Genomic DNA, 26,208 nt, shown 5'->3' on the forward strand with positions numbered 1-26,208 from the left:
ATACTTAGTTTACCTTTTAAAAGAACCATAAATATACTCAGTTTAACTTTTAAAAGAACCATAAATATACTCAGTTTAACTTTTAACAAGAAAAAAACTGCTATTTTAAAACTTAAGATTTCTAAAAGCTGAAAATTAACTGTCCCAAAGCTGCCTTGGGAAAGGTGCTTTGTTGCACACCACAGTATCTTTTGCCCTGGAGTTGGAGATGGCTCTGGGTGAGGTGGGTCCCTCCTGGAAGCCTCAGGCCAGCTCCTGGGCAGGCCACTATTCAGGAGGCCCCAAACACAACCCCATCAGCGAGAAGCCCTCAGAAGCCCCCACTGGAGAACAAAGCGCAGGTGGTGCGAGCTGCGTGCTGACTCTGCCCGCAGCCCTCAACTGAGGCAGCAGAGCGAGGCAGGCAGAGGAGACAGATCCCCTCGGAGCGAGTAGGTCTAACTCAACCAAGATGACTAAGGCTAGAAGGTGATGTAAAGCACATAGGTGGCCACATCCCCGTCCCTGTATCCATAGAGAAGAAAGAGGCTGTGCAGCAGAGTGGCTGGAGCTGGATCTCCAGATCCAGAGCACTGGATGCACATTTCCACCCTGGCAATGACTGACAGTGTGACCCTGAGCAAGTGACCTAGCCACGCTACCTCATTTCCTTCATCTGGGCAATGGAGATTAATAGAAGTCCACATCCCAGGGATGCTGGGAAGATTCAATGAGCTAATTTATGCAAACCACTAAGAACGGCGCCAAGCACATAGTAAGCGCTAGTAAGAAGTGTCAGTGACCAGCAGTGAGAAGTGTCAGCGATCATGATCATTAACTTCGGCTCAAATGCCTGATTTTGGGGGCAGCCCCGGCCCATGCAGAGGCCTCAGGAAGGGCTTTCAAGAGAGGGACAGTGACGGGTACCCTGCTCAGAGCTACTTTTCTGAAATGACAGAGGGTGCACCAGATCCTAAGCCCAGGGTCCTAACTGGGTCCCTATTCTGTAGGGATCCAGATGAAACACCCTGGTTTCTCTTTTCTTTTTATTTTTGGCCCTTTGTATTTTGTGAGAGAGCTTCTCAAAGCCACCAATCCTCCAAGCCATCAACTCAGCCTTTCCTCTGGGCCATCTCTGAGGCCACGGGTACATAAGGCTGTGTAACTCTGGACTCTACCCCAGGCACTGGGCCTTGGCTGGGCAGGGAAGGGGTCTTTCTGCTGGAGGCAAGCTCCTTGCTTCAGTGACAACTCACTTGACACGAAATTTTGAGAAATAAATAAACTCCTCGTACCCAGCCTTGATGGGTACACAGCCAGGGAGGGGACACAGGGATGAATCAGGGACTCGTACCCAGCCTTGATGGATACACAGCCAGGAAGGGGACACAGGGATGAATCAGGGACCCCCCTTCTTGGGATGCAGATCTGCAAAGAGAGCTCCCTCCAGAGCCGTTTCTGGGGCAGAGGGAGAGGGAGAGTTTGGGAAGAAGGCACATATCACCTGGCTGACTTCCTGGTGTCTGACTGACCTCAGCGAGCTGTCCCCGGGACTTGGGTCTACGTACTGTTGCAGATCCCCGGGACTTGGGTCTACGTACTGTTGCAGACTCCTGTGGGGCCAGAGGGGAGGCCAGGGAGGCCTGTTTCCACTGAGCAGCACCCTGCCATTGAGGAGGCCTGCAACCACTTACCAGGAAGCGGACATCGTCAAAGCCATTCAGAAGCAACTTGCTCTCATACTGCTGCAGCCCAATCGACTCCAGCCACTCCCCGACACTCTGCTCCAGCGTCCGCGAACCTGACGAGAGAGGAATCGGCAGACGCTTGAAAAGGGAAAAACCATTAAGGCGGTAGCAGCGGCACTCAGAGGAAGACAGATGGCATTGCCACATCATAGTCATTACCATGAAACAGCCAAACTATATACAAGAGACCAGAGAGCGGCGGACACGCAGCTCCTCTTCTGTGTACAGCCAAGGACAGGAGGACCTGGTGCTGTCCACACACTGCCCAGCCTTGGGCAGCTGCTGCCCACTCACACCCCCAGGTCTGAGCTGCTCCAGGGCCACGGCTGCACATGCACCATCTCTGCCCACAGGTCGGGGGTGGGGGAAGCCAACCCCCAACAGTCTCCAGGTCAACTCCTCATCAGCGTAGGCGCTGAGATAGTTCAGAAAGTCTGTCCCCACAGGCACTAGAGGGGGCTGAGGGAGCTCCTAAGTGCCCACAAGCCCCGCCGCTCCTCTCATCCATGCAACTTCTGGAGCCCCCGCGGGGCTGTGGCGAGGGGCAAGTTCTGCGACCTTGCAGCATAAACCAGTCAGGAGAGAGCACGCATCTTCATGCAGCTGAGGGACACAGGCACACAGCGAGGGCTCCGGGAGGGAAGCAGCAGCGGCGGCTGTTCACCGGAACCCAGCACATGCAACACAAGCAGCACAGAACACGGCAGGGGGAGAAAAGAGACTTTTACTTGTTTTCCCCCAGCAGTCCCGGAATAAGCAAACCATGGCCACCGGCCCTTTGTGCTCAGAGGCTCAAGGCAGCAAGGGGCTGAGTGGGGCACATGGGCCGGGGCTCGGGGGTCGGGCTCAGGTGTGGCTCTGCTGGGACGGCAGCATCGCATTCCGCCGGGCTGCGCGGCCAGTGGGCCAGGAGCCCGGTCCACAGCTAGACTCTGGCAGCTGGCGAGCAGGGCGTCTCCTGGGCCAGCACGCCGTCTGAAGTGCTGCGTTCTTGGGCTGGGCTGGCTTTCAGGGGCTGGGCATTCATTTTCCTCTTCTGATAGCAGCTGTTCCAGTGACTCACCTGCCTGCTCAGGTAGAAAGCAGGCAGGCAAATTCAGTTCTTGGGTAAAGAAGACAAAACCCAACCAGATAAACGAGAGAAAAAGGAAGTGGTCCTCTGTCAGCTGAGCGGTGGCGGCGTAAGTCTATTCACGTCCTGCGCTGCTCTGTCTTTGGCGGAGTGATAAAGACAGCCACAGTCGTCCCAGGGTCTCCGGACCTTGGCGCTCTCCTCTAAGGATGAGCAGGGAAGGGAGGACATCTATTTGCTCCTCGGTCAGGATGGGGATCGTGGTGGTGCAGGGAGGACAAAAGTTCAGCCCTTTCTGGCAGACCTTGGATGTTCTGAGCTGGATGCCTGAACCCCAACCTACTTCTCTGATTCTTGTGGGCAAGAACAGACGAAAGAAGGAAAAAAGAGAAAAGGAGGAAAAAGAGGTACAAGGAAGGAAAAAGAAGGACCAACTATAAAAACGTCACCTCCAGTGAACTCCCGACATGGTGAAAGTCATTCTGCCGCTGCCAGGTACTTTCTGCCCCTTGGGGCAGGACAATGCCAACTTCCTTGGTTATCTACAAGACCCTGGTGACCAACTGTGCCAGCCTCCACTCCCTCTCCTCTGTCTCCTGCAGAACAGATGGTGGTCAGGGACCCGGCGGCCTTCTGGATGCACGCTGCCGCAGCGCTCCAAGATGCTGAGTCTCGGGGATACTTGAGCTCCCCTGCCCTTGAATGGGGAAGTCTGCTCCAGCAGCCTACGTGGCAGGTTCTTGTATGCCCATGAAGTCAAGTGTCCCCGGGTGCTGATTCATTCTTGCTTGTAATCCCCCAGCCGGGCAGCTGTGGTCCTGCCTGCTGCCGGTGGATGTGTGCGCTGACAGCCGCAGCAGAATGCTTTGTCTAAAGGCTCCTGGGCTCCACGCTGCCTGCTGCTGGCTCCACAGTCCTCGCTCACTCTCGTAATGTCTGGCCCTCCCCTTCCTCCCCTCCTCACCCTCCCCCTTCCAAGCTCAGGAAAATACATCAGGGATCGGACATCACATCGGAGCAGAAGCGACTGCTGCTGTGGCTGCTGAGGGAGAAGGAGACAGCAGCACTAGCATCAGAGCGAAATGCCAGATTTCCCAATAGCCGATGTTGGCTGCACAAATGCATATGAAGGGCGGAGATGTGAAACTTTACCTCCAGCTCCAGGGGCTGGAAACAGCCTGTCAGGAAGAATAGAGAGGGACTGCTCCTAGAGCTTTGTTCGACAGTTTCCAGGACAGCCAGGAGAGGACAGAGGAATGACCAGACCCAAAGGGCATAGCCCACAGGTAAGTGACCCCCCCACTTGCCACATTAGGAATGACTGTGCTTCTCATAAAAACAGGCAATGAAATAAGGCCGTTACACTTGATGTGCCTCAGGTGAGTATACCAAACCAATCGGGGACGGATTTCTCTTGGGGTCTGTTAGAGCCCAGGGGAAGTGCTACATTCCCACAGCAGACCACTCACATTCTGGGGGAGAAGAGCAATGGCCAAGGGCATGGGGGAAACCAGGGCCAAATCCCAAGTACAGACGCAGACAGGCAAAAAGATAAAACAGGTACAGAGACACAAGTCCAGGGGTCACCCTCTAAATATGCTGGGAGATACTGGTATCCCAATAGGCTGTAGATGAGCCCTGGCACAGAGGGTTCTCATCAGGCCCCGGAAGGATCCTGCTTGACCAGCTACTCAACACCTAACATGGCTGGCTTTATCAGAAGACAGCCAAGCAAGTTCCCTTCTGCTTGACGGAGAAGGCCTTTGTTGACAGAGCCAGAGTGGCCTTGGCCAGTGGGGAGGCATACCCTCCTGGACTCCTGAGAACGGGAGTTGGCACAGGGATGAGTTAGCTGCAAACGCTTCTGTTGGGGATTCAGATAACTAGCTCCAGTGGTGGCAGCCCAGGGGGCTGTGGCTCTAAAACAGGACTGAGACTCCAATGCTGTGGTCATGCCCTTCGGCTGGGGGTGCGGGCGCCTCTGCAAAACCAGTGGTGCTAAGCAGTCCCACACTTTGTGCAGGGCTGCCTGCTGGAGGGCCTGTTCCTCCTCTACCCAGGCTAACCCCAGAGCCCAGATCTTTTCTCCCTGATCCTGACGCCCAACCCAAGGACAATCTGAACCCTGATACTGACCAGTCAAAATAAACAGTGATTCCGTTTTGGTCTGGGCTGAAGACGGTACTCCCTGAGATCCTGGGGAAAGCCCCCTCCTGACCCATCAGACAGGATTCCCGGGCAGGCCTGGGCCCATCCTCTCCATGCTTCAGCACCTGGTAGTGGTGCAGACACAGCAGCCTGGGGCTCTGCAGCCCGAGTGGATGAACCCTCTGTTTAGGTGGTCCCCTACATGTGCCTGTTCTTGACTTTTCCAAGCTGGACTACAGAGGATGGTTCAAGAAAACAAGTACTAAAACGAGACTGTGTGCTGGGACCCCAAAACCCAAGAGTAGGGACAGACTGCCTCTCAACACTCATATGGGTTCATGGGGGACAAAAACTGGTAGGTGGGCTGGGCGCGGTGGCTCACGCCTGTAATCCCAGCACTTTGGGAGGCTGAGGCAGGCGGATCACAAGGTCAGGAGATCAAGACCATCCTAGCTAACATGGTGAGACTCCGTCTCTACTAAAAATACAAAAAATTAGCCGGGCGTGGTGGAGGGCGCCTGTAGTCCTAGCTATTCAGGAGGCTGAGGCAGCAGAATGGTGTGAACCCGGGAGGTGGAGCTTGCAGTGAGTGGAGATCACGTCACTGCACTCCAACCTGGGTGACAGAGCGAGACTCCATCTCAAAAAACAACAACAAAACAAAACAAAACAAAACAAAACAAGAAAACTGGCTGGTGGGATCAGACAGAAGACCAGATGTCAAAGGAAGAGCTCAGCATGAATCCTTACAAGGGGAGGGCTCTTCCCAAGATGCTGCCACATCTCCTGACTTATCAAATCCAAGAAGCAACGGCTGTTTCTGACTCAGTTCTCAAGCGCATGCAAGTGATTTTGGCTCCTGCTCCTTGGACACAGAAAGTAGAAAGCATCCTCAATGGAACTGACTGTTATCCCTCCCATCCCTGTTGTCAAAGCACAGCTTTGAAATGGTAACAGTGTTTGTCTCAGTCCTGAACATCCATTTCCTGCAAACACTCGATCCTTGGAAAAGCCTACAAACTACAACAGAGTGTGAGATGGCTTGACTGAGTTGTAAGCAACAGATCCTGAAAACAGATTCACAAATTTAGCCAGGAAAGCCACCTCTGCAGACTCCAGCATAATCCAAGACTGACGAAAACAGACCAAGCTCAGCTCAGCCCTCTCTGCTAGCACCCAGGGAAACATTGCTGCTGGAGGGATGGTGGCTCTGGGAACCAGGACTGAAAACTATGGAGGAAGGCCAGCCAGCGAGCAGAAGCCTCTGTTCTCTAGGTTTCTCGATATGAGTGAGTAATGATTTCATGGACAAAAGGAACACAGGGCCGGGCGTGGTGGTCACGCCTGTAATCCCAGCACTTTGGGAGGCCTAGGCGGGCAGATTACGAGGTCAGGAGTTCAAGACCAGCCTGACCAACATGGTGAAACCCTGTCTCTACTAAAAATACAAAAATTAGCCAGGTGTGGTGTTACATGCTTGTAATCCCAGCTACTCAGGAGGCTGAAGCAGGAGAATCGCTTGAACCCGGGAGGCGGAGGTTGCAGTGAGCCAAGATTGTCATTGCACTCCAGCCTGGGTGATAGAGCAAGCGAGACTCCGTCTCAAAAAAAAAAAAAAAAGAAAAAAAAAAGGAACATCTTTTAACTGAAGTATTTGTATCTACTACTCATTCACAGCAAACCTGTGAGGTTGACACTATATATCCAAAGGTTGCAGATATGGGGTGAGGGGTGCAGAGACATTAAGTGACTTGCCAAGACACGTATGTCTCTAGAGCCAAGATTTGAACCCAGGACTGTGAGGCTCCAGAGCCCAGGCTGTCCCCACCAGGCCCCATGGTCTATGATGCTCCTTTCTCCCTGACGTGCACACTCAAGCCCACCCATCAGACTTCCTGCCCAGGGCCACAGAAGCCCATGAAGGAAACAGAGGTGTCACTTGAGACTGACAGGTCAATCCTGGATGGAGCCTCCCGAGTGAGCAAGAATTTCCACCCCTTCAGCACAGAGAGGCATTTCCATGAAGGTGAAGACAGGCCAGGCTCCCGGCTGGGCTGCTTTCAGCCTGGATGCCCGGGTGCCCGAACCATCCTTGAATGCTTGGGGGAAGAGGTGTGAGACCTGCTCTGAGAGGCACCTTTAAGAGCATCTCACCTGAGAAAGCAACACAGTGCAATCCTATTATCAGATAAAACAGCTCAGATGGCCTCCCCATTCCATGTTTCAAACAAAGAAAACAGAAGCTGACCTCACTACTAGGGCTTAGAAAAGAATGACCAAAGTAGCAGTGATACAGTGTAAGAATGGTAAGTGACGAAGTAAACTGAGTCAGGCACAAGGAACTGTGGGAAGAGGAAACAGCACAGTCACCCTCCCAGGCAATTCACATGCATGCTACGAGTCTGAGACCCCTGGTCTAACCCAGTGCTCTGCCACTATCACAGACGAGACCCTTGAGAGCCATCTCGGAAGCTGCAGAGACCAACGCTGAGGTGCACTCCGATTTAAGCGCATCTAAGAAAGTCCCTAAAATAATGAATAAGTGACGATTGTTGATCTAAAAATTTTTCCTAACAGGCAGCTTAAAATTCATTTTGTACCTTTTCCCCTCCCATAGGTAAAAGGAGTCACGGCTCTAAAAATAACAGCAAGATAGGGCTGTCTAGGTATTGGGGACTGTGAATTACAGGAGCGTGACGTGGTCTGAAGCTGACCTCTCCCACCCGCTGAACATCTGTCTTCTGTGTGAGAGGAACGCCTGAGCCAGAAAGCAGCCAGACTGCTGGGTTCTGTGGGGAAAGGGCCACTTGGTACGGTACCTGAGATCTTCTGCCGTTCCTGAGAAAAGTCAATCCCTTCTCCAATAGAACTCATGATTTTCTCAATCTGAAATGGAAGAAAGAACAAAAGGTAGTCAGGCTTGGGGTAAACGTTGCCAGCTCACCACAGCGCCAATGGGGGCTGACCTCCAGGTCTCTTTCAGATGCTTCCCAGCACCAGCACCAGCCTGCAAAGTATCAGGACTCTCTGCTGCTCAGGTCTAAGACAGGCCTTCTCCGGCCCCAGCCCACAAGGTCCGAAGTACTGCTCTGCAGGGAGTGAGACGGTGACAGTCTGGGCTTATTAGCTGCTAGGAATACCGAAGAGCCTCTCTTTCAAGGCATCTCTATTTCATTCCCCAGCAGTTCTCCCAGACCAGCAGAGACTGGGGAGAGGCCGCAATCACAGGCCAGACCTGAGCATTTCACTGCTCACGCTAGCATTTCAATTCCATGAGAGTGGAGACTTTGCCGGCTTTGTTCCATGCTACCCTGAGTGCCTAGGGTAGTGCCCGGCAAATCAGCAGCATTCACCAGATAACTGACACTGTATGACCGCAAGCTCTGGGGAGTGAGGATGATTTCTAGAGCACCTGCACACAGAAACCTATGAGAGGGAAAGGTGAGGCAGGCACTTATGAACAAATGGAAGGCCTTTTGCTTCTTGGAGGCCAGCAGTCCTGGATGGAGCTCTGCGTTCAGGGGATGAGATGGGGCACAGACACCTGTCCCTCTTCTGGACCACAGCAGAGAAAGCTAGTCTCAAAGCATCCAGTGGCTCTAGCACTGCCCCCAGTATGGACCACCTCTCCCAGCCATCTGGCCTTGGTCACTCTGGACCAGATCCAGGCCCCCTTCCCCAGGAAACCTGGCCAGGGGCAGAACGAGGCAGTGGGGAGCAGCCACCTTCTCTTCTTCCCCTCCTCCTCCTTTTTGGGTTGCAGTGATAATGAGCTCATTTACTGCTCTTTTTCCAAAGAAATGAGAAAGAGGACCTTTTGTACCAGGGCTTGGATGCTTTTTCCTCTAAGTGCAAGTAAGGAGCCTGGGTCAGACAATCGGAAAAACAATTCTCCAGCCAGCCGGCTGGCAGACACAGCTGTGCATCTGACACCCAGCAGAAGAGCACAGGGCAAGCGCCACCTCTCCTCGGGCAGCTGGGGGTTCGGGAAGGTATCTTCCTCCAGCCACAGAAGTGACTGCTGGCTCAGGCTGTCACCTGACTGCTGTTAACTCAGCAAGGCAGAGGGAAACAAATCTGACCCCTGGAGCAAACTGAGGCTGTGTCTCTAAGCACTGGCCCCAGCAGCCCAGAGGCATGGGAAAGACACTGTCAGAGCAGGTTGGCTCTGCCCCTTGAAGAAAACGCCTCCCTCCACCCCCATGACTTTCTTTGGCCCTGTTTCAAGTGCTGCCTCCTTCAGCAGGGGCAGCATGATACAAGGGAAACTCCCCAGACCTCCCAAAGCTGCCATTTATTTTTATTTTTATTATTCATTTTTTTTTTTTTAAATAAAGAAGAGGTCTTGTTATGTTGCCCAAGCTGCTCTTAAACTCCTGGACTCAAGTGATCCTCCCACTTTAGCCTCCTGAATAGCTAAGACGACAGGTAGGTGCCACCACGCCTTACTATTTGTAATTTTTTAATTTTAATTTTGTTTTTTGAGGCAGGCTCTTGCTCTGTTGCCCAGGCTGGAGTGCAGGCTCACTGCAACCTCGACCTCCTGGGCTCAACTGATCCACCCGCCTCAGCCTCCCTAGTAGCTGAGACTACAGGCATGCAACACCACACCTGGCTAATCTTTTGTTATTTTTTTGCAAAGGTGGGGTTTCGTCATGTTGTCCAGGCTGGTCTCAAATTCTTGGACTCAAGTGCTGTGCACCTTGGCCTCCCAAAGTGCTAGGATTATAGGCATGAGCCACTGTACCTGGCTATTTTTTCTTTTTTGTAGAGATAGGGTCTCACTATGTTGCCCGGGCAGGTTTCAAAATCCTGGGCTCAAGTGATCTTCCTGCCTTGGCCTCCCAAAGTGCTGGGACTACAGGTGTGAGCCACCGTACCTGGCAAGCTTCCATTTAAAATGGATAAAAATGAGGATAATACGGCCTTTGTCCAGGGTTGTGTGGATTAAAAGATATCATGTACAGAAAGCACCTGGCTGAAGGTCTAGCTCACAGAAAATGCTCAATAAAAGGTTAGTTTGTTTCCACTTCTGCTCTGTTGTCCTGTGAGTGCTCCGGCCCAGTAAAACCTATTTTTGAAGTTGTAAAAACATTTTTACTTACACTTACTTTTTGATACATTCACGATTCAAAATTCAAAAGATACAAAATGTTATTCAGAGAACAGTCTCCCTTACCCATCTCCCAGTTGCCTCTCCTGCATTCTTCTATTCTACTCACATGCAGAGCTTACCACCACTGTAGACACCAATGAGGGTTGGCATCAAGCATATTTTATTTGCCTTGTCACCCGCTGGGCCTGGCACACGGTAAATAGACAATCTATTGAATGAATCTGTGAATGAACCAAAGTGTAGTTTCCATTTCTTTAGAGTCTGCACTGGAAAAGCTGTTCACGGCCGTGCAGCGTGCCGGGGAAGGGCTGAAATGGTGGGGTGACTCCAAGGTATCCTTTGAAATAAAGTCATATTATATATTTCATTAGCATCATAATCACTTAACATCCGAAGCCCCAGGTGACCTGTCCAATCAGCAGCCCTTGGTGGTATAATTTGTGAAATTTTGCCAAAGGGCCTTTTGGCATCAGAGTGAACAGAGCTGAGCACCTCGGCCACTTCTCCGCTCCGCTCTTTCCTGCTTGCCCCAGGAGTCACCCACTAGTCAACTGACATAGGCCAGCAGAAGCCCAGGTTTTTACAATTTTCTTTTTTTTGAGACATGGTCCCACTCTGTCACCCAGGCTGGAGTGCAGTGGCACAATCATGGCTCACTGAAACCTTGAACTTTTGGGCTCAGGGGATCCCTCCCACCTCAGCCTCCCAAAGCGCTGGGGGTACAGGTGCCTGACCCAGAAGCCCGGGTATCCAGAGAGCTGTTCCAGGCTGCAGACAGGCCGGGAAATGCTAATGGATGCTCTCAGAACGATTTTGCCCAGGCTAGGAAGTTGTTTTATTGTTCCACGAACTGCCGTGGCTAAGTCAAGCTGAGCTGGTTCTAGTTCCAGAAAAACTCAGGGTCCTCGGCACTGGACTCGCAGCCTGTAACCCTGGACTCCTTCCTCAGCAACTGGAACCTGTCTTGGTGGAAGCTCAGGGCCAGGAGAGACATGGCAGTGAAGGGGTCCTATTTGGGCAGAGACTGGCAGGTCCCCGCCCTGGCACCAAAGCAGAGTATCTGGAGCTGTGGTCTGCCCAAGCCCTCAGCCTGAGCTGTGGAGATGGGGAGGAACCGGAGCTCATCTTTTCTCCTTGCCTCAAACTCACCCTCATGGCCCAGAACCAGCAGAGAGGAAATATGATCATTTTAGTCTAGACAAAGAAGAGCATTCAGACACACAGATATCATTCTGATCTACATACTTCATGCAGTTTAACCTCCTAGGCTTGAGTTAAAAAACAATCTGAATAGGCAGCTTTCCCAGAAATGTTCTGCATTTCAGGGGAAGAGACAGGTTAGATGTAATGGAAGGGAACCATTTAGTGTTCTCCTCTTTTTCTGTGGTTTTGGATGAGTGACATTTTTGGAGAGAGAAGAGAAATGGCCATGCTTCCTTACTACTGCACTTTACGTGAACTGACTGAAAACTTAACACTTGTGTTTGTTAATATAAGGTCTTGAAAGTTATCACCATAATGGACTCTTGTCTTCAAAAAATGCTTGGAAATACTCCATTTTCAGAAAGTTTTCAGGATGACTCTGTTTAGACTATTTTTCCCTGCCAGGGCTGTGTAAAATGTATTCCCCATATGGCTGAAAACAAGAACAAAAACAAACACTGGAGATAGTGCTGCTCAGGCCATCTGACATCTGCTTGTTTAGACCACAGGATTCTGGTTGCCCATGGGCTGGGCAACCAGATGGGAGGTGGAGCTCTGCATGGAGAGGTCTCCATCCCCCATCACCAGGCGGCAGAGCCATGCAGATGACACCCAGCTTTTTAATAAATACTGGGAGTTGAAGGAGGGGGAAGAAAGAGTTTTGATGGGTCTTCTGTATGCCAGGAAGTGTGCTGGGCACAGGCAGACCTCAAGCTTTGGTGTAACTTGGCTCCAAGGCCTGTGGGAAACCTCCCTTTCAGGAGGCGGTACAAGTCACGGCTGTGTGCAGGGCTACCACACGGGGCCAAATATCAGGACAGCAGGAATCAGTCTGGTCAACATGTCTAGAAGTTGGGGCCCATGTAGAGGAGGATGGGAAAGGAATCACTTTCCTTTTACTTTCCTTTGGTGTAAATGGGAGCATGAGAGAAGTTTCTACAGCTGACTTGGCTCCTGACATCAGACATTCCCTCCCAACACCCTTTCTGCTGCCTGGGAGTTGTTGGTGCCTTAGGACCCCCTGGCAGTTGGAAAATAGACACGGTCTCCTTAGGCCTGAGCCACGGGGCCGGAGACACCTTCCACCGCACCTCCTCCACTCAGCACTGATGACCTTATTGGCTCAGAAACACCTTCTGCTTTGCAGGATTACTTCCCTGATTAACTGTTTTATGGTGTGTCCCAGAGACACTAAAGAACCATTGAGGGTAAGAACCCTGCGTCACGCTGTTTTCTTTAGGTCCCACCGTATGCCTTGTACACAGCTAGCACACTGGTGGTGTTCGATGACAAACGTTTTGTTAGCTATCGCTAATACACCGGTCACTTTTACGCTAACAGGGAAAGGGGGAAGGCAGCCAACAGTCTCCCTCTGCACCTGTCTGAATTCTCTAACTCCCTTTCCCTCCTCAGTTTTACGTTTCTCTGACTCTCTGAGTTGCTGGCACAAGGTTGGCACTCCCCCAAAGCACCTCACACTCCAAAACTTCCAGCTGATCCCTTCACTGAGCAATCCTGCAGAGCCTTGACTCACAGCCAGCCAAACATGATCCCACTTTTCACGTGAGGAAACTGAAGCTCTCCTCCATGGACACTCCCAAACTGCCCACACAGGGCACTGCTCTCACTTTCACAGGTGCCACTGGCAGCCAAGCCTGCTTCCTGCTGCAGGGGGCAAAGTGGCAGACCCTCTCCTCTGGCCAGATAGCCTCGCTTGGACAGTGCTCCCCTTCCCAGGAGCAGGGGGCCGAGTGACTGAGCCATCGCCTCCTCAGCCTCACCAGGTGCTCTGTGCCCATCCCATCAGGCGACTGCTGACGTCAAAATCCGTTCCTTAGGCTGTGCAAAGAACTCTAAAGACTGCTGACAGCTGCACTCCCAGGCCCAGAAACCACATAAGAATTCATCACCATCTCTGTCTTCTGCCTCTTAGCAGCAGACAGGCTCTCAGCCTAGAGTGGGCTTTGATTCCACATCTGAAAAAGGGTCACTGGCCAGGGTCTGGGCGATTTTTTTTTCCTTCTCCTCCCAGACTGAATTGCGCATGGCCTCAGGAAAGACAAAGATGGATTGAAGTAAATTATTTGTCCTGATTTTCTAACCTTGTCAACTGCTTTTAGGAGAGGGAGGCAGAATGGGGTGGGGGAGGGGAAAGGCGCATGGCAGGGAATGAGTAACTATCTGCCAGCGCGCTCAGGGCTGTCCTTGCCGAGGCGACCAGACATGGCCGCTAACAACGAAGAACTCCTTTTCCACAGAGCGGGCTCGGTCTCCACTTCAGCTGCGTCTCACAGGGCGGACTCAGGTTGTTACCATGTTCATTGCTGTGTCCCCCTACTTCAATCCCCTTTACATCTTCACCTTCTTTTTCAACTCCCCTTTTTCTACTAGGCTGAGAGACAACAGAGCTGTTTTGTTTCAAAAGTGCTTTGTCCGTCTTCCGTGACAAAGGCTCCTATTAAAGCCTGCCTTTTGTGTTTGCCCCAGGCTAGGCTGGTGGAGAGAGGAAAGCCAGGGAGCTCTGGCTTCCAGAGCACGGTCTCAGGCTCTCACCTCCCACCTGCCCCCTCATTTTTGTCTTTCCTATACCTCTTGGGTTGCTGATATTGGGTCTTGCTCCCTGAAAGCACCTCGTACCCCACAACTACCAGCTGGCCCTTTCCCTGACCCAGAGGTCAGGGCTTAGACCCACATCTGCAACTTGACACAAAGGAAATACATGGACATGACATGAACATGACCGGGAGGAAATACGTGGCCCTGACTTGACATGACGTGAAGGAAACACACGGAACTAATACTTGCCAAATGACCTTCTCATACCAGAACAGCCTACTGTAAAAGCAATCTTTTACTCAAAGTGCCAAGAAACTGCTGAAAGAATAAAAAAGTTGGGAGACCTAGATTCTAATTAACTTTATTATTGCTTGCCACATAACTCTGGTTATATGCCAAGTACTGGCTTTAATAAGTGGGTCAAGAATCTAAAAGATTAATGAGGATTATGTATTTGGGTTCTAGTTCAATGTACACAATCTACTTTTCATCGAGGAGCAGGCTTATCTTTTGGCATGGTGGGGAGGGGTGAGGAGGAAGTACACAAACCTCAGAAAGCCTGCAGTTCCCTAAAAACACTGGTTAACCTGCCACTTGGTCCTTCAGGCACCCCCACCAGCCTCCAAGTAACCTTCCCTCGGTCTAGTTCTTTCACAATCTGAATGTCATTACGGGACACTGCTAGTCTGGCTATGGATAAAACCAGACCAAAGAAAACATCCTAAACTTCCACTCAGAATCAATTTCCTCAGTAGTGTGGCCAGGGAAAGGGGTCTTAGCTCCTCAGATTCTACGGGGGAACACCTGTCTTACAATATCAGGGTGGTCAGATGTAGGATTCTTAGCACCGAATTATATATACTTAAGGTTTAAAAATACATACATATATACTTAATACAAATACACTATCAGGATCCATCAGTTGCCTTGAGATTTCCTGCAGTTTGCCACTCCTAATTACCTCTGAACTTGCGAAACAGGAAGAAGGTGGGTAAATGAAGTTGACAGAGTCCCTAAACTTCAGTTTAAAGCACTAGTTAAAACCTTTCAGATACGACATACGAAAGAGCACGTGCCGCAATGATTCCATTTATATGAAGTTCTAGAATAGGCAAAAGTAACTGAGAATGGAAAACTACCAGAAGAGGCTGGGTGAGGACTGGCTGGCTGGGGAAGGCACTAGGGAACCTTCTGGGAGTGATAGTAATGTTCAGTATCTTGATAGGAATTTGGGTTAGACAAATGTATGTACTGGTCAAAACTTATGGAATAACAGACTTAATAGATTTCCCTTTGTATAAATTTTACCCCCCTCACCCCCAAATAACTATAAACAAACACCAAACTCCAGTTAATCATACATATGTTAAAGTGTTTGCGGATGAAAGTACTGATGTCTGCAACTTACTTTGAAATGCATCAAAAAATAACATGATTGCTAAGTGCACTGAGGGGTAGACAGATGGATAGATGCAATAAAGCTCGTACAGCAAAATGCTAATTATAGAATCCATGCCCTACGTGGTGGATATACAGGCATTCACTATTCAAGTCTTTCAAGTTTTCCATAGTTTGAAAAGTCTCATACTGAAATATTGGAAAAATCTTTCAGGATCAGATCTTTTAGAGGATAATAAATTATAAGATTAACACTAGTCTGAGTTTCATTTGTGATGAACTCTGCTCAACATGCTAATAAGCAAAGACATGCCCGAGAGGCGAAGGAAACAAGGAGAAAGGAATGTGGGAAAGTCGGTGGCACCATTATTCCCTGTCACAAAGCCTTCTTGGGTAAGGGCTCTCAGCACAGCTTCTGTGTTGTGGTGTGGCTTTCTCTATTTTGGAACCCAGGCTAACCCCAGTCTTGACAGTCTGAAAACTCAATTATCAGTGTTCCCAGGATGAGTAGACCCTGGGAAACTGGCTCCTATTAATCAGGGTCAAAAGAAATTGATCCCTACATCTGAGAGCTTCTTTAGCATGGTAAGCAGCACATTAGAATACTTAGCTGGTAGAATATGTTTGTATCCTCTGTCTCCTGAAATCAAATAAAATTACAAAATCAAATACACCTTCAAAATCTGGGAGTATGTGAAACCTGTGTGAACTACATTGAAGGCTCATTCATCTTTCCTGAAAATAGAATTCATGTGCTCACGGCAAGGTCGACCACCGACCCTGAAAGCACTTTTGTTTAACAATGTGAAAACTCAAGACTTGCAGGGTATTAGGTTCTGTGCTGGGTTCTTTCAGTGGGGTCCTTGCTGCACTAGGCACCAGCTGACTGCCCTCCTGGTGATTCTGTTCCTCCTCACAAGCACCCTGGTGGGGAGCTAGCATTCTTCCCACTTTAAAGAAGAGAAAAGCAAACATGAGAAAATCAAAATAACGTCCATGGGTCACAGCACTAGCCATATGTGGGCATTGCTCAATTCATTATCTACCTAATTCATGGTGTCCAGTTTGTTTCAAGCCTAGCTTTCACTCTATGAAAGCTCAGCGCAGGATTTCAAATGCACTGGATTGAGAACATTGGAAAGGCAGTGTGTAGGGGTGGAAAGAACAAGGACTTATGAATTAAAAACTTGAGTTCAAGTTCTGGTTCTGACACTTAATTAGCTGTGGAACCTTGGATAAGTCATTTAACTTTGTTGACTCCCAATTTCCTCTTCTATAAGGTGAAAAAGAGTCCTCACGCATGGGATCATTGCTATGGGCAAATGACCTGACTTCTCTTCCTTAAGATTCAGTTTCCTCAAACACAAAATGCACATACCCACAGAGGCCTGCCGTAAAGATCTGACACAATGTACAAGAGGTCTGAGTGCAGCCTTTGCTTTCAAGGCAGGGCTATAATGAGGAGTTAATTTATTATGACACAAGTCTGAGCAAGCTGTGCATTGCCTAAAAGACACAGTTTTGGTGTAATTCATTCATTCCCTGAATGACATCATCCTAAAAGGCAAGGTTCTTGCTGCTGTAAGCACGGATGGTGAGATCTGTTCCTTGTTCAAAGGCAATGCCTGTCTGCCTCTGTTGCTGGGGGATTTTAGTCCCTGCCATTTCCCAGGGCCATGGCAGGAGATACTGCGCCTGCTTCCCTCTGTAACTTGACCAGATGCCAGCCTTCTTGACTCTGGGAAACATCTGTAGTCCTCATAAAACTACAGATGCCAGGCAAAGAGTCCACACCACCCTTCTCCCTTGCACGTTTCAGTTTACAGCGATTAGACGGGGCTTGTACTTGCCATTCACATTCATCTGGTTCCAAAAGAAACAAAATTCTATCTAAAAAACAAGTTAATCAAAACCCAGGTTCCTTTGTTTTTTGTTGTTTTGTTTTAAAAGATACACCAGAGGGAAAGGGCTTCCTTCTGGCAGAGAACATTTAGAACATGCTGTGTGAACAATAGCTCACTTCCTGGACACTCAGCTGGAGGCAGCTTCTCCATTCAGGACAAAACGTTTTCTGTGAGGGAGTAAAGCCTTTCTACAAGGCAGCTCTTGGGGTGCGAACCAAACAGGAGGATCCAAGACAATCCTGAAGCGAGGAGAGGGAACAGCGTCTCAACTCAGGCCTGCTCCTTCTCACGCAGGCTGTGGGTCTACCTCCAGCCCCTCACCTCAGAGACAGCTGGCTCCCACAGGGCAGGGTCTGCAGGTAGCGAAATGCCTGAGACTGTGGAATCGGCTTTGCCGCTTTCAGCAGCGCTGCTGTGAGCAAGCAACTTGTTCTTCCCACACCTTCGTGTGGTCATCTGTAACAGGGATAACGACACCTACCTGGCAAGCCTGTTATCGACCTCCGCTTAAGCAACCTGCCAACGAGCTAACTGCATGCCACCCTGTCCCTCAGTAAGTGATGCCAGCTATGTGGCTATGCCCACACTGGGCAGGCTCGCTCCCGCACGCCCACGGTCTTCCGTTCCACACACTCAGTGTTACCCTTACCAAGAGTCAGCTGGGGTCACTTCCAAAACTGCTTAGGATGGTTGTATTTGTTGATGAAAATAGAAAATTTAATTAAACATTACATAAATTATGAAACCAGTGTAAAAGAACCTTTCTGTGACAACCAAGTAAGTACTCTGAAGAGACTTAATAATGAGATCATTTTTTAAAATGTGCTCTTGAATTAAGTGTGGTTGGGGAAGTTGTAAAAAATTCCAAAAGAAGTCTATACTCAGCTTGCTTCACAAGTGGTCAAATTCTGGCTTTACTTTTAAGCAGCAAACTGGAAATTTTAGTCAATGGTGTTTTATGGGTGTGGTTCATGTAATAAAAGGAAGGCAGAGAACCCCAAATTAACAGATCTACATTGGAAGAAAGGGCCCAGCTCCACATCAAAAGGGTACACATCGATCCATTTGGGGTTAAATTGTTTGATTCTTTTTTAAAAATGACTTCCTCTTTTAACAGGGTTTTGTTTTTAACCAAACCAAACAACCCTCATCCCAAGTGGCCATGTAAGAGGCTTCTACTGGAACAATGGCACATGTGGAAAACCTCTGGAGGAACTGGCAGCAGTGTCTCATAAACAAGATACTCGCTATGATCGCAGAAACTCTCAAACCACCTTCACCATCCAATAAGTCAACTCCCAGAGACACAGAACCCCTCTCTGGCTGCTTTTTCCTAAAAAGTCTCTCCCCTGCTGGCTGGTAAACCACCCCAGGTGACTCCCGAAATTTTCAGCTCTTCTTTCTTCCTCATCGAGGTTCCTATTTGAACAATGCCTTACACATTATTGATCACTGCCTCTGTCCAGGGCCAGCTCGCCAGGCCATGATCTCCAGGTTACAGACCACAGGCATTAGCAAGTCATGGGCTCTCATTGTCTGTCAACTCAGGTCAAATTTCCAGCTTCTATTCATCTGCATATGGCAAGGGGTGAAAAGAAACTGCCCCCAGCCCACCCAGTTCTCAAGCTGAGCGCACAGAGACAGAGGGTCACTCAGTTAACTAAGACCCTTCTCCCCAACATGGTCCTCCTACCTACCCTGACAGACCATAAAGCACGGAGGCAAAAGCAGGGGGAATTCTCCAAGTCTCGCAGACATATTCTGAGGCTCAAGGGCATCCAAGGTCATCCGAAAGAAAATGTCTGAGCTAGGAACCAATGCGTGCCCTGCCCCACCCACAACCCCATCACAGACAACAATTAATTATGGAAATGGCAACCTTATGTCCCCCAAATATAACCATGGAGGATACAACGATTAGAAACATTCCACCGGAAGGAAAGGTACATGGAAGATAATTATTTTCGGTTTCCTACGTAACCCTCACCTGTGAACAGGGATGCTAATGCCTGCTTCCCAGGATGGTGTGGGGAGGATGAGATGACACAGGGAGGGTGGCTGGCACACGACAAGCACTGATGAGCACTGGTGCCCTACCTGTACCCTTTGTGGACTGATTGCATCTGGGGTTTGTGCTTTAGAATTCTTGCAGCAGAGGCAGCCTGGCTGTAGCGCACTGGTGCAAACCTGCTCACGCATACATAAGGTCCGAGGATGGTTCCCGGTCTTTTGACACGTGTGCATGCCTCTTCAGCTTCTTTTGTATTTCCCACTAGTGCTCCTACCAGGTAAAGCACTGAGTGGGCTCAGTCAACACCCAGTGGATAAAACAGACAAAGAGCTTTTAAAAGTGGTTACGCCTTAACTGATTTTAGGGAGGGATTTGTTTAGGACATACATCTTTCTTGGATCTGAGATTTTTCCTGAAGAGAAAATGAGAGGGGGGAAATGTGGTGGCTAACCCAGCAAATGTGTGGCATCTTCCCACCTGAAATTCCTCCAACTGTATCCTTAGTGCCTTACTGCTAAGTTCCTGTGTCAATATCCTTTTACATCAGCCCCACGCTGACCTCAACAACAAGGAACTGTGTTCTTTCCTCTTTAAAAAAATGAAATGTTTCTTAAATTCCAAAGAACATATTTTATAGTATGGTAATTTCAACAACAATAATAAATGACCCATTCACATGCCTACTACCTGGTTTAAGAAATAGAAAATGCCCTTCCTGGGATCACTTCCCCCCATTTCTCTGCTCCTCTGAGACCACACCATCCTGAATTAAATGTTATTACCTTCTGGCTTTTCTTTAACCTACCATCTATGTCAGTATCCCTAAACCATATAGGGTTCTGTCTTTTTTTCTTAGCCAAGCGGACAGGAACACAACTTGATGTCCTCAAAGTAGCCCAATAGGTTCTGGAACCAAGGTTCAGATTGGTCACCTCCCTCTGGCTGGCAGGAAAATGGGAGGCCACAGAAGAGCTCAGCATCTGAAGAAAGGGTGGTGCTGGCAGGCAGAGAGCAACAAGCCCTGGCTTCTTGTTGGGCTGGCAGTGTGAGGACTCCTGAGAAAATCCATTCCCTATATGGGCAGCAACATGCAACAGCTGGGGGCTAAATGTCAGGTTAAAGTGTACAACCCCATGGGATTACTAGAAAGAACACAGCCTTTTCAAAACAGGCCAGTGAAGAGTGCCTATTCCAGGAAAGGCCCTGTGGACTTACACTCTTGGGTTTGTTGGCAAGTGAGTCTTACAAGTTGCAATTATGGAGTGTACAAATTTTCTCAGGAAAGACACCAAGAAAAGCGGCATGAAGGGAGAGGAAAGGCAGAAAAGACGGCCATGCAATCTCTCCACTTGTGGGACCTTTGCAGTGGGAGACCCCCAAGCTGCCCACAATTCAAAGGCCATCTCCAATCTCAGCCTGCAAGAAGATTCCAGAGTGATTACAGCCCACTAGTCTCAGCTGTTTTGTAAGCATTGATTGCTGCCAACAGCTGTTCTCTAGGGGCTTTGTGTATGTGCTAGGAGGTAGGGCCCTTCAGAAAACAAGTGGAAGCTACAACCTGAAGACAATTATCTAGAGAGAAGGCAGTCAGAGAAGCCAAGGAAAGAGCTAGTTTATTAATGTTTGACCAAGACCCAGGACAACTATTATTTTTAGTATTTCTCATGACTTTATAACATCCCCTTTGTTGGCTATTTATTGGCTATTTTCTGCAAACCTCTCAGTTTCCCATTTTTGTTTTAACATGCAATAAAATCTTAAAAGGGGACTGTGTGCTTATTTCAAACACAGCAAAACTGGGGAGACACTGGAAAACATTATTCCTTCCCCAGAGTTCTGGGATACGAGGGATGAGGGAGGACACAGTGGAGGCAGGCACCTGGATAGGTGGGCCAATCCCTGAGGTCTATGGGAGAGAAGAAAGGGGTGAAGGGGAAGCCTACTGGGACCCCAAAGAGTCCCTGGATAACGGCCAGAGGGTCCCAGGCTGGGCTTCTAAGCTCCACTGTCAGTCAGGGCATAGGAATCTTATCTTCGAAAATTCTGCCTCTTGTAGAATCAAATGCTTGAGTAATAAGTGAACTGGTGTAGAGAGAGTCTGAGACTGAAGGAAATGATCAGTAAGAGCCTTGTTTTTCTCAAATACTTTTGTGCTCAGGCCACGTGTGTCTGTGTGTAGGCACATACATCAGAATCTCAAATATGCTTCTACACAACTGAAAATAAACAGGATGGCTCTGGTCAAAACTGTGAAGTTCAAAATCTCAAACTCCTCTTTTTTCCTTTGCCCCCAGAAGTGGGAATAAGTGAGAACAGCTGGTACAGGGATCAACAAACTCGGCCCTTGGGCTCTCACCACCAATCAGTGGAAATGGAGGAAAGGAAGACGAGGGTCACAGGAGGCAGGCAGCTGCAGATTCAGCAAGCAGGGCCTCAGACATCATCCACACGAATCTCTCAGTTTTGCAGATGAGAAAACTCAGGCTCAGCGGGGCTAAATAATTTAACCAAGGTAACCAGGCTGGCAATACAGGGCCTAAACCTTTCTTGTTGCCTCTCTGCCAAGATACTCCGCTGATTTTGCAATTGAGGAGACGGCAGAATATGGAGCAGCCCTTGATGAAGATACTTTCTATGGCCTGAATTCTGTTCCCTCACATTTCATATATTGAGGCTCTTACCCCCACTATGAAGGTATCTGGAGATGGGGCCTTTGAGAGGTAATTAGGGTTAGGGGAATTCATGAGGGTAGGGTTTATAAGAGGAGGGAGATATATCTATTCTGCCATGTGAGAATATAGTGAGAAGGCAGCTGTTTCTAAGCCAGGAAGAGGGTCCTCGTCAGGGGCCATGCTGGCCGGCATCTTCATCTCGGACTTCCCAGCCTCTAGACCTATGAGAAATAAATGTCTGTTGTTTAAGCCACTCAAACTATGGTATTTTATTACAGAAGCCTGAGCTGTCCAATATATGACTTAGGCCTCTCGAGGGCTGAGTACTGAAGGAAAAAGACCTGAGAAAAATGACCTTTCGCACCCTTTCTTCTCTATAGTCCTGGGCGGAAACACACACTTGCCTCTTTCAGGAGAATGGCGTCTGTGCTTAGCACTGTGCTGTCCCACTTCAACAGGGACACAAGTGGAGTGACCCCTTAATTTGGTAAGTTTTTGGGCCATTTTCCTTCCTAACTGGGAGAAACAGAAATGTTATAAAGCTGTCGACTTTTTACCAAGGAAAATGACTTTAAAAATTAACAGGATGGCCAGGCGCGGTGGCTCAAGCCTGTAATCCCAGCACTTTGGGAGGCCGAGATGGGTGGATCACGAGGTCAGGAGATCGAGACCATCCTGGCTAATACGGTGAAACCCCGTCTCTACTAAAAAATACAAAAACTAGCCGGGCGAGGTGGCGGGCGCCTGTAGTCCCAGCTACTCGGGAGGCTGAGGCAGGAGAATGGCATAAACCCGGGAGGCGGAGCTTGCAGTGAGCTGAGATCCGGCCACTGCACTCCAACCTGGGTGACAGAGCGAGACTCCCTCTCAAAAAAAAAAAAAAAAAAAATTAGGATGGGCCGGGCATTGTGGCTCAGGCCTATAATCCCAGCACTTTGGGAGGTCGAGGCAGATGGATCATCTGAGGTCGGGAGTTCAAGACCAGTCTGACCGACACGGAGAAACCACGTCTCTGCTAAAAATACAAAATCAGCCAGGTGTAGTGGCGCAGGCCTGTAATCCAGCTACTCGGGAGGCTGAGGCAGGAGAATCGCTTGAACCAAGGAAGTGGAGGTTGCAGTGAGCTGAGATCGCGCCACTGCACTCCAGCCTGGACAACAAGAGCAAAACTCCATCTCAAAAAAAAAAAAAAAAAAGTATGAGGGAGATCTTTGTGGTGAAAGAACAGTTCTGCATCGTGATTGTGGTGGTGATCACATGAACTTACACATGATAAAAATGCATATAACTCCCCACCCACCCACACACACACACGTACATGCAAAACTGGTGAAACGTGAATAAGGTGTGTGGATTGTTCCACAGTCCATCTCCTGGTTTTGGTATTATATTAAATAATATAGTACCATGGGCAGAAACTAGGTGAGGGGTACTAAAAAAAGGACCTCTCTGTACTATTTCTACAACTTCCTGTGAATCTATGATTATTTCAAAATAAATTTAATAGAGAAAAACATTTAACAATCAACATGAAAACTATCCCTTTGTTTTATAAAAGAAAGAACAACGGAAGCATAGAAAAAAGAAAAAAGGCCAGGTGCCATGGCTCATGCCTTTAATCCTAGTGCTTTGGGAAGCTGAGGCAGGAGGACCTCTTGAGGCCAGGAGTTCAAGACCAGCCTGGGCAATACAGCGAGACCGTCTCTACAATAAAACAAAAACAAAAACAGCCAGTCATCGTGGTGCATACCTATAGTCCTACCTACTGGGGAGGCTGAGGCAGAAGGATCACTTCAGCCCAGGAATCTGAGGTTATAGTGAGTTGTTGTCACACCAGTGCACTCTAGCCTGGGAGACAGAGTGGGACCCTGTCTCTAAAAAAATAAAATTAAAAAAAGAGAAAGAATGAACACAATCAGAATAAAGGTGGTTGGCAATCAAATACCATCAGCACCATCACAGCACTCTTCACTGTCCTTAACTTTCTCCTTTCATCATGGACTGGTCGAAACTGTATTGAGGACTTTCTCAGTAAGAATGCAGAGTTCCAGTTTCCCCATCTTCACCACTGTGGCACGCAAACAATGTGCCAGTGGACCCACCCACAGGGAGGCCAGGCATAAAGCTCCCTTTCTTACCAGCCTGACTGGCTTCTGACAGTTCTCTCAGCCTAGAGAAAATGGAAAACAACAGTAGGACAAGATGGGGGTGTGGGTTGCAGTTAGAGGAAAGGCACAGGCTGGCAAGAAATTTGAGTTTCTCTTCTGCCTTCTATTCCTCTTACCAGTGCCCAGAACCCTCTGCTTTCCTTTTCTACTCCCCCAGAGACAGAGACCTGATGCCACCATCTATGTGCCCCAGGATTTTTCACTCACTCCCTCCTGCCCTGTCCCTGGCCCAGACTCTGAGACCCAGAGTCTATTCTCACAGTGCCCTCTCCCTTCTCTTGCCACCACCCTTGGCAGCTGCTCTCAGCCCCTGAGTGCTTGCCTGCCCATGTCCCCTCCAGAACAGGGACCCCAGGGAAAACCCTTCCTGTGCCAAGAGTGACAGCACTGGTACGCCTCAAAGACCTGGGGGTGGTGTACACATGAAAGCCTGAGAAGCCCCAGCCCAGGACCACTAATGGGGGGTAAAGTAGACAATATGCATTCGTCATTTCTAAACCCTCCTATCTGCCAGTTTCCAACTGCAAGCACTTGTGACTCTGAGGATTCTCTCAGGCTGCCAGAGCCCTCTAGACCTGTACACTGGGTAGACTGAAAGCGAGAGGGAATTAATGTCCTGTCCCTACTCCCACTTGGTGAGCAGCCCTCATCCAGACTGACTGGAAGTGGTAGATAAATACCCCAGCTCCCTGGATCTAAAGTAAGTTTGAGTCTCCCAGACTTCCGCAGCAGGTCTAAGCCGCAGGGCCCAAGGGGTAACCTGCTTGATAACAAATCCTTTATTGGTTTCCTTTCTTTCTCACTCCCCTACTCCCCTACCAGTGCTTCCTGGGATCACCTCCCAAATAAGCTATTTGCATTTAAATCCTGCTTTTGAGATTTTAAAACTCAACCAGAGATAGGTGGTCACAGGGACTCCTAACAATTGGGAAATTTGAGCTAGAATTTCAAATATGAATGAGTATATTTCTGTGAGTGTCTGAAGAATGTACATCTGTGTAATTAGGGAAGTCACCAACAGTAATGGCTGCTAGCAGATACTAAAAAGCTACAGGGAAAAACTATAAAAACTTGATTTGCCCAGGTAATATTCATTATAGCCATTTATATGAACTGCATTTCATTTGCCTAATTACAACTGGCACAAGAACTACCATGTATATGTTAAATATGTCAGACAAAACTTGCATTACATTTTATTTGATTGCTAGTGTTATGTAATCCCATGCCTTGTTCTTGCGTGTTCATAACTGGGTGCTCACATGCACAGTCTATTCACGAGTAGAGGGAACACTGTTAGGACTCTTAAAGCCTTGGTTCTCAAACCTCAGCGTGCTACCTGAGGAGCCTGTAAAAACATTACCGGGCCCCAGCCCCAGAGTTTCTAATTCAGAAGGTCTGGGGCAGGAGGGAAGAATTTGCATTTCTCTCAAGTTCCCAGGGACGGGTGATGCTGCTGGTCTGCAACTGCCCTTTGAGAACCATTGCTTTAAGACACCACATGAGAGAAAGAAGGAACTACAGGGTTAAACTTGCCACTTAGCATTAGCAACATGAAAGGCTGACCAGTCTGTGTACTGTTTCTACAAAACCGGCGGAATCTTCTAACACCCTAGATCAGTCACTGAACCAAAACCAGATTTGGTATGTGGACAGTTTAAACCAAAAAAAAGTTGACGTAACTGTTAAACAAATCTCGAGACCTGGGTTTGCTCATTTATTCAACAAGTGGGTATCAAGTACACAGTCTGCGCCAAAGATGTTGCTATGCAGCAGAGGTTTGGGCGCTGTCGAAGGTCTCGTGAGACTCTGAGTAGGTCACATCCTTAATGGGCTCAGTTTCCTAACCTGTAACGAGAGAACTCATACTTAGGGAACCTTCTGACTCTAATGTTTTACAATGAAAACCAACGCAGCATCACAGCTCAAAGCAAAAATATTCTGCCTAGTCGCCTGAGCAGCATGAAGTCAAACGTGAGTAAGATCCTAGACGCCGATACTAGATGCCCCAACAGGCCAACTGTGACAGGACAGGTGAAGCCCTGGCAGCAGTCCTCAGTCCCAGTTGCTCAGAGTCCAATTCAATTCATCAATGCCCCAATTAAAGGTGCTGCCAAGGTAAGTTAGTACTATGCCCAACACCAGCCAAAGAATGTAAAAGCACCCAGCATGAAATCCATGTTCATAATTGGTACTCCCCTGATATATTATGACATTTAATCACTCCAACTGC

The 26,208-nt window shown here is 48.8% G+C and overlaps 1 protein-coding gene across 6 annotated transcripts in view; it reads right to left on the reverse strand.

The window, feature by feature from the left end:
* The window catches only part of ANKS1A (ankyrin repeat and sterile alpha motif domain containing 1A), a 198,160-nt gene that overhangs the window by 29,995 nt on the left and 141,957 nt on the right, over nucleotides 1–26,208 (reverse strand). For all 6 annotated transcript variants that reach the window (XM_023212581.3, XM_023212578.2, XM_023212580.2 and 3 more), the window contains 2 exons: nucleotides 7,767–7,833; nucleotides 1,674–1,780 (listed from right to left, as the gene is read on the reverse strand). In XM_023212581.3, coding sequence (XP_023068349.1) covers nucleotides 1,674–1,780; nucleotides 7,767–7,833 — 174 coding nt within the window. The remainder of the gene's footprint in view (nucleotides 1–1,673; nucleotides 1,781–7,766; nucleotides 7,834–26,208) is intronic.

Source organism: Piliocolobus tephrosceles, chromosome 5 (genome assembly GCF_002776525.5).
Source record: "Piliocolobus tephrosceles isolate RC106 chromosome 5, ASM277652v3, whole genome shotgun sequence".
Taxonomy (NCBI): Eukaryota; Metazoa; Chordata; class Mammalia; order Primates; family Cercopithecidae; genus Piliocolobus; species Piliocolobus tephrosceles.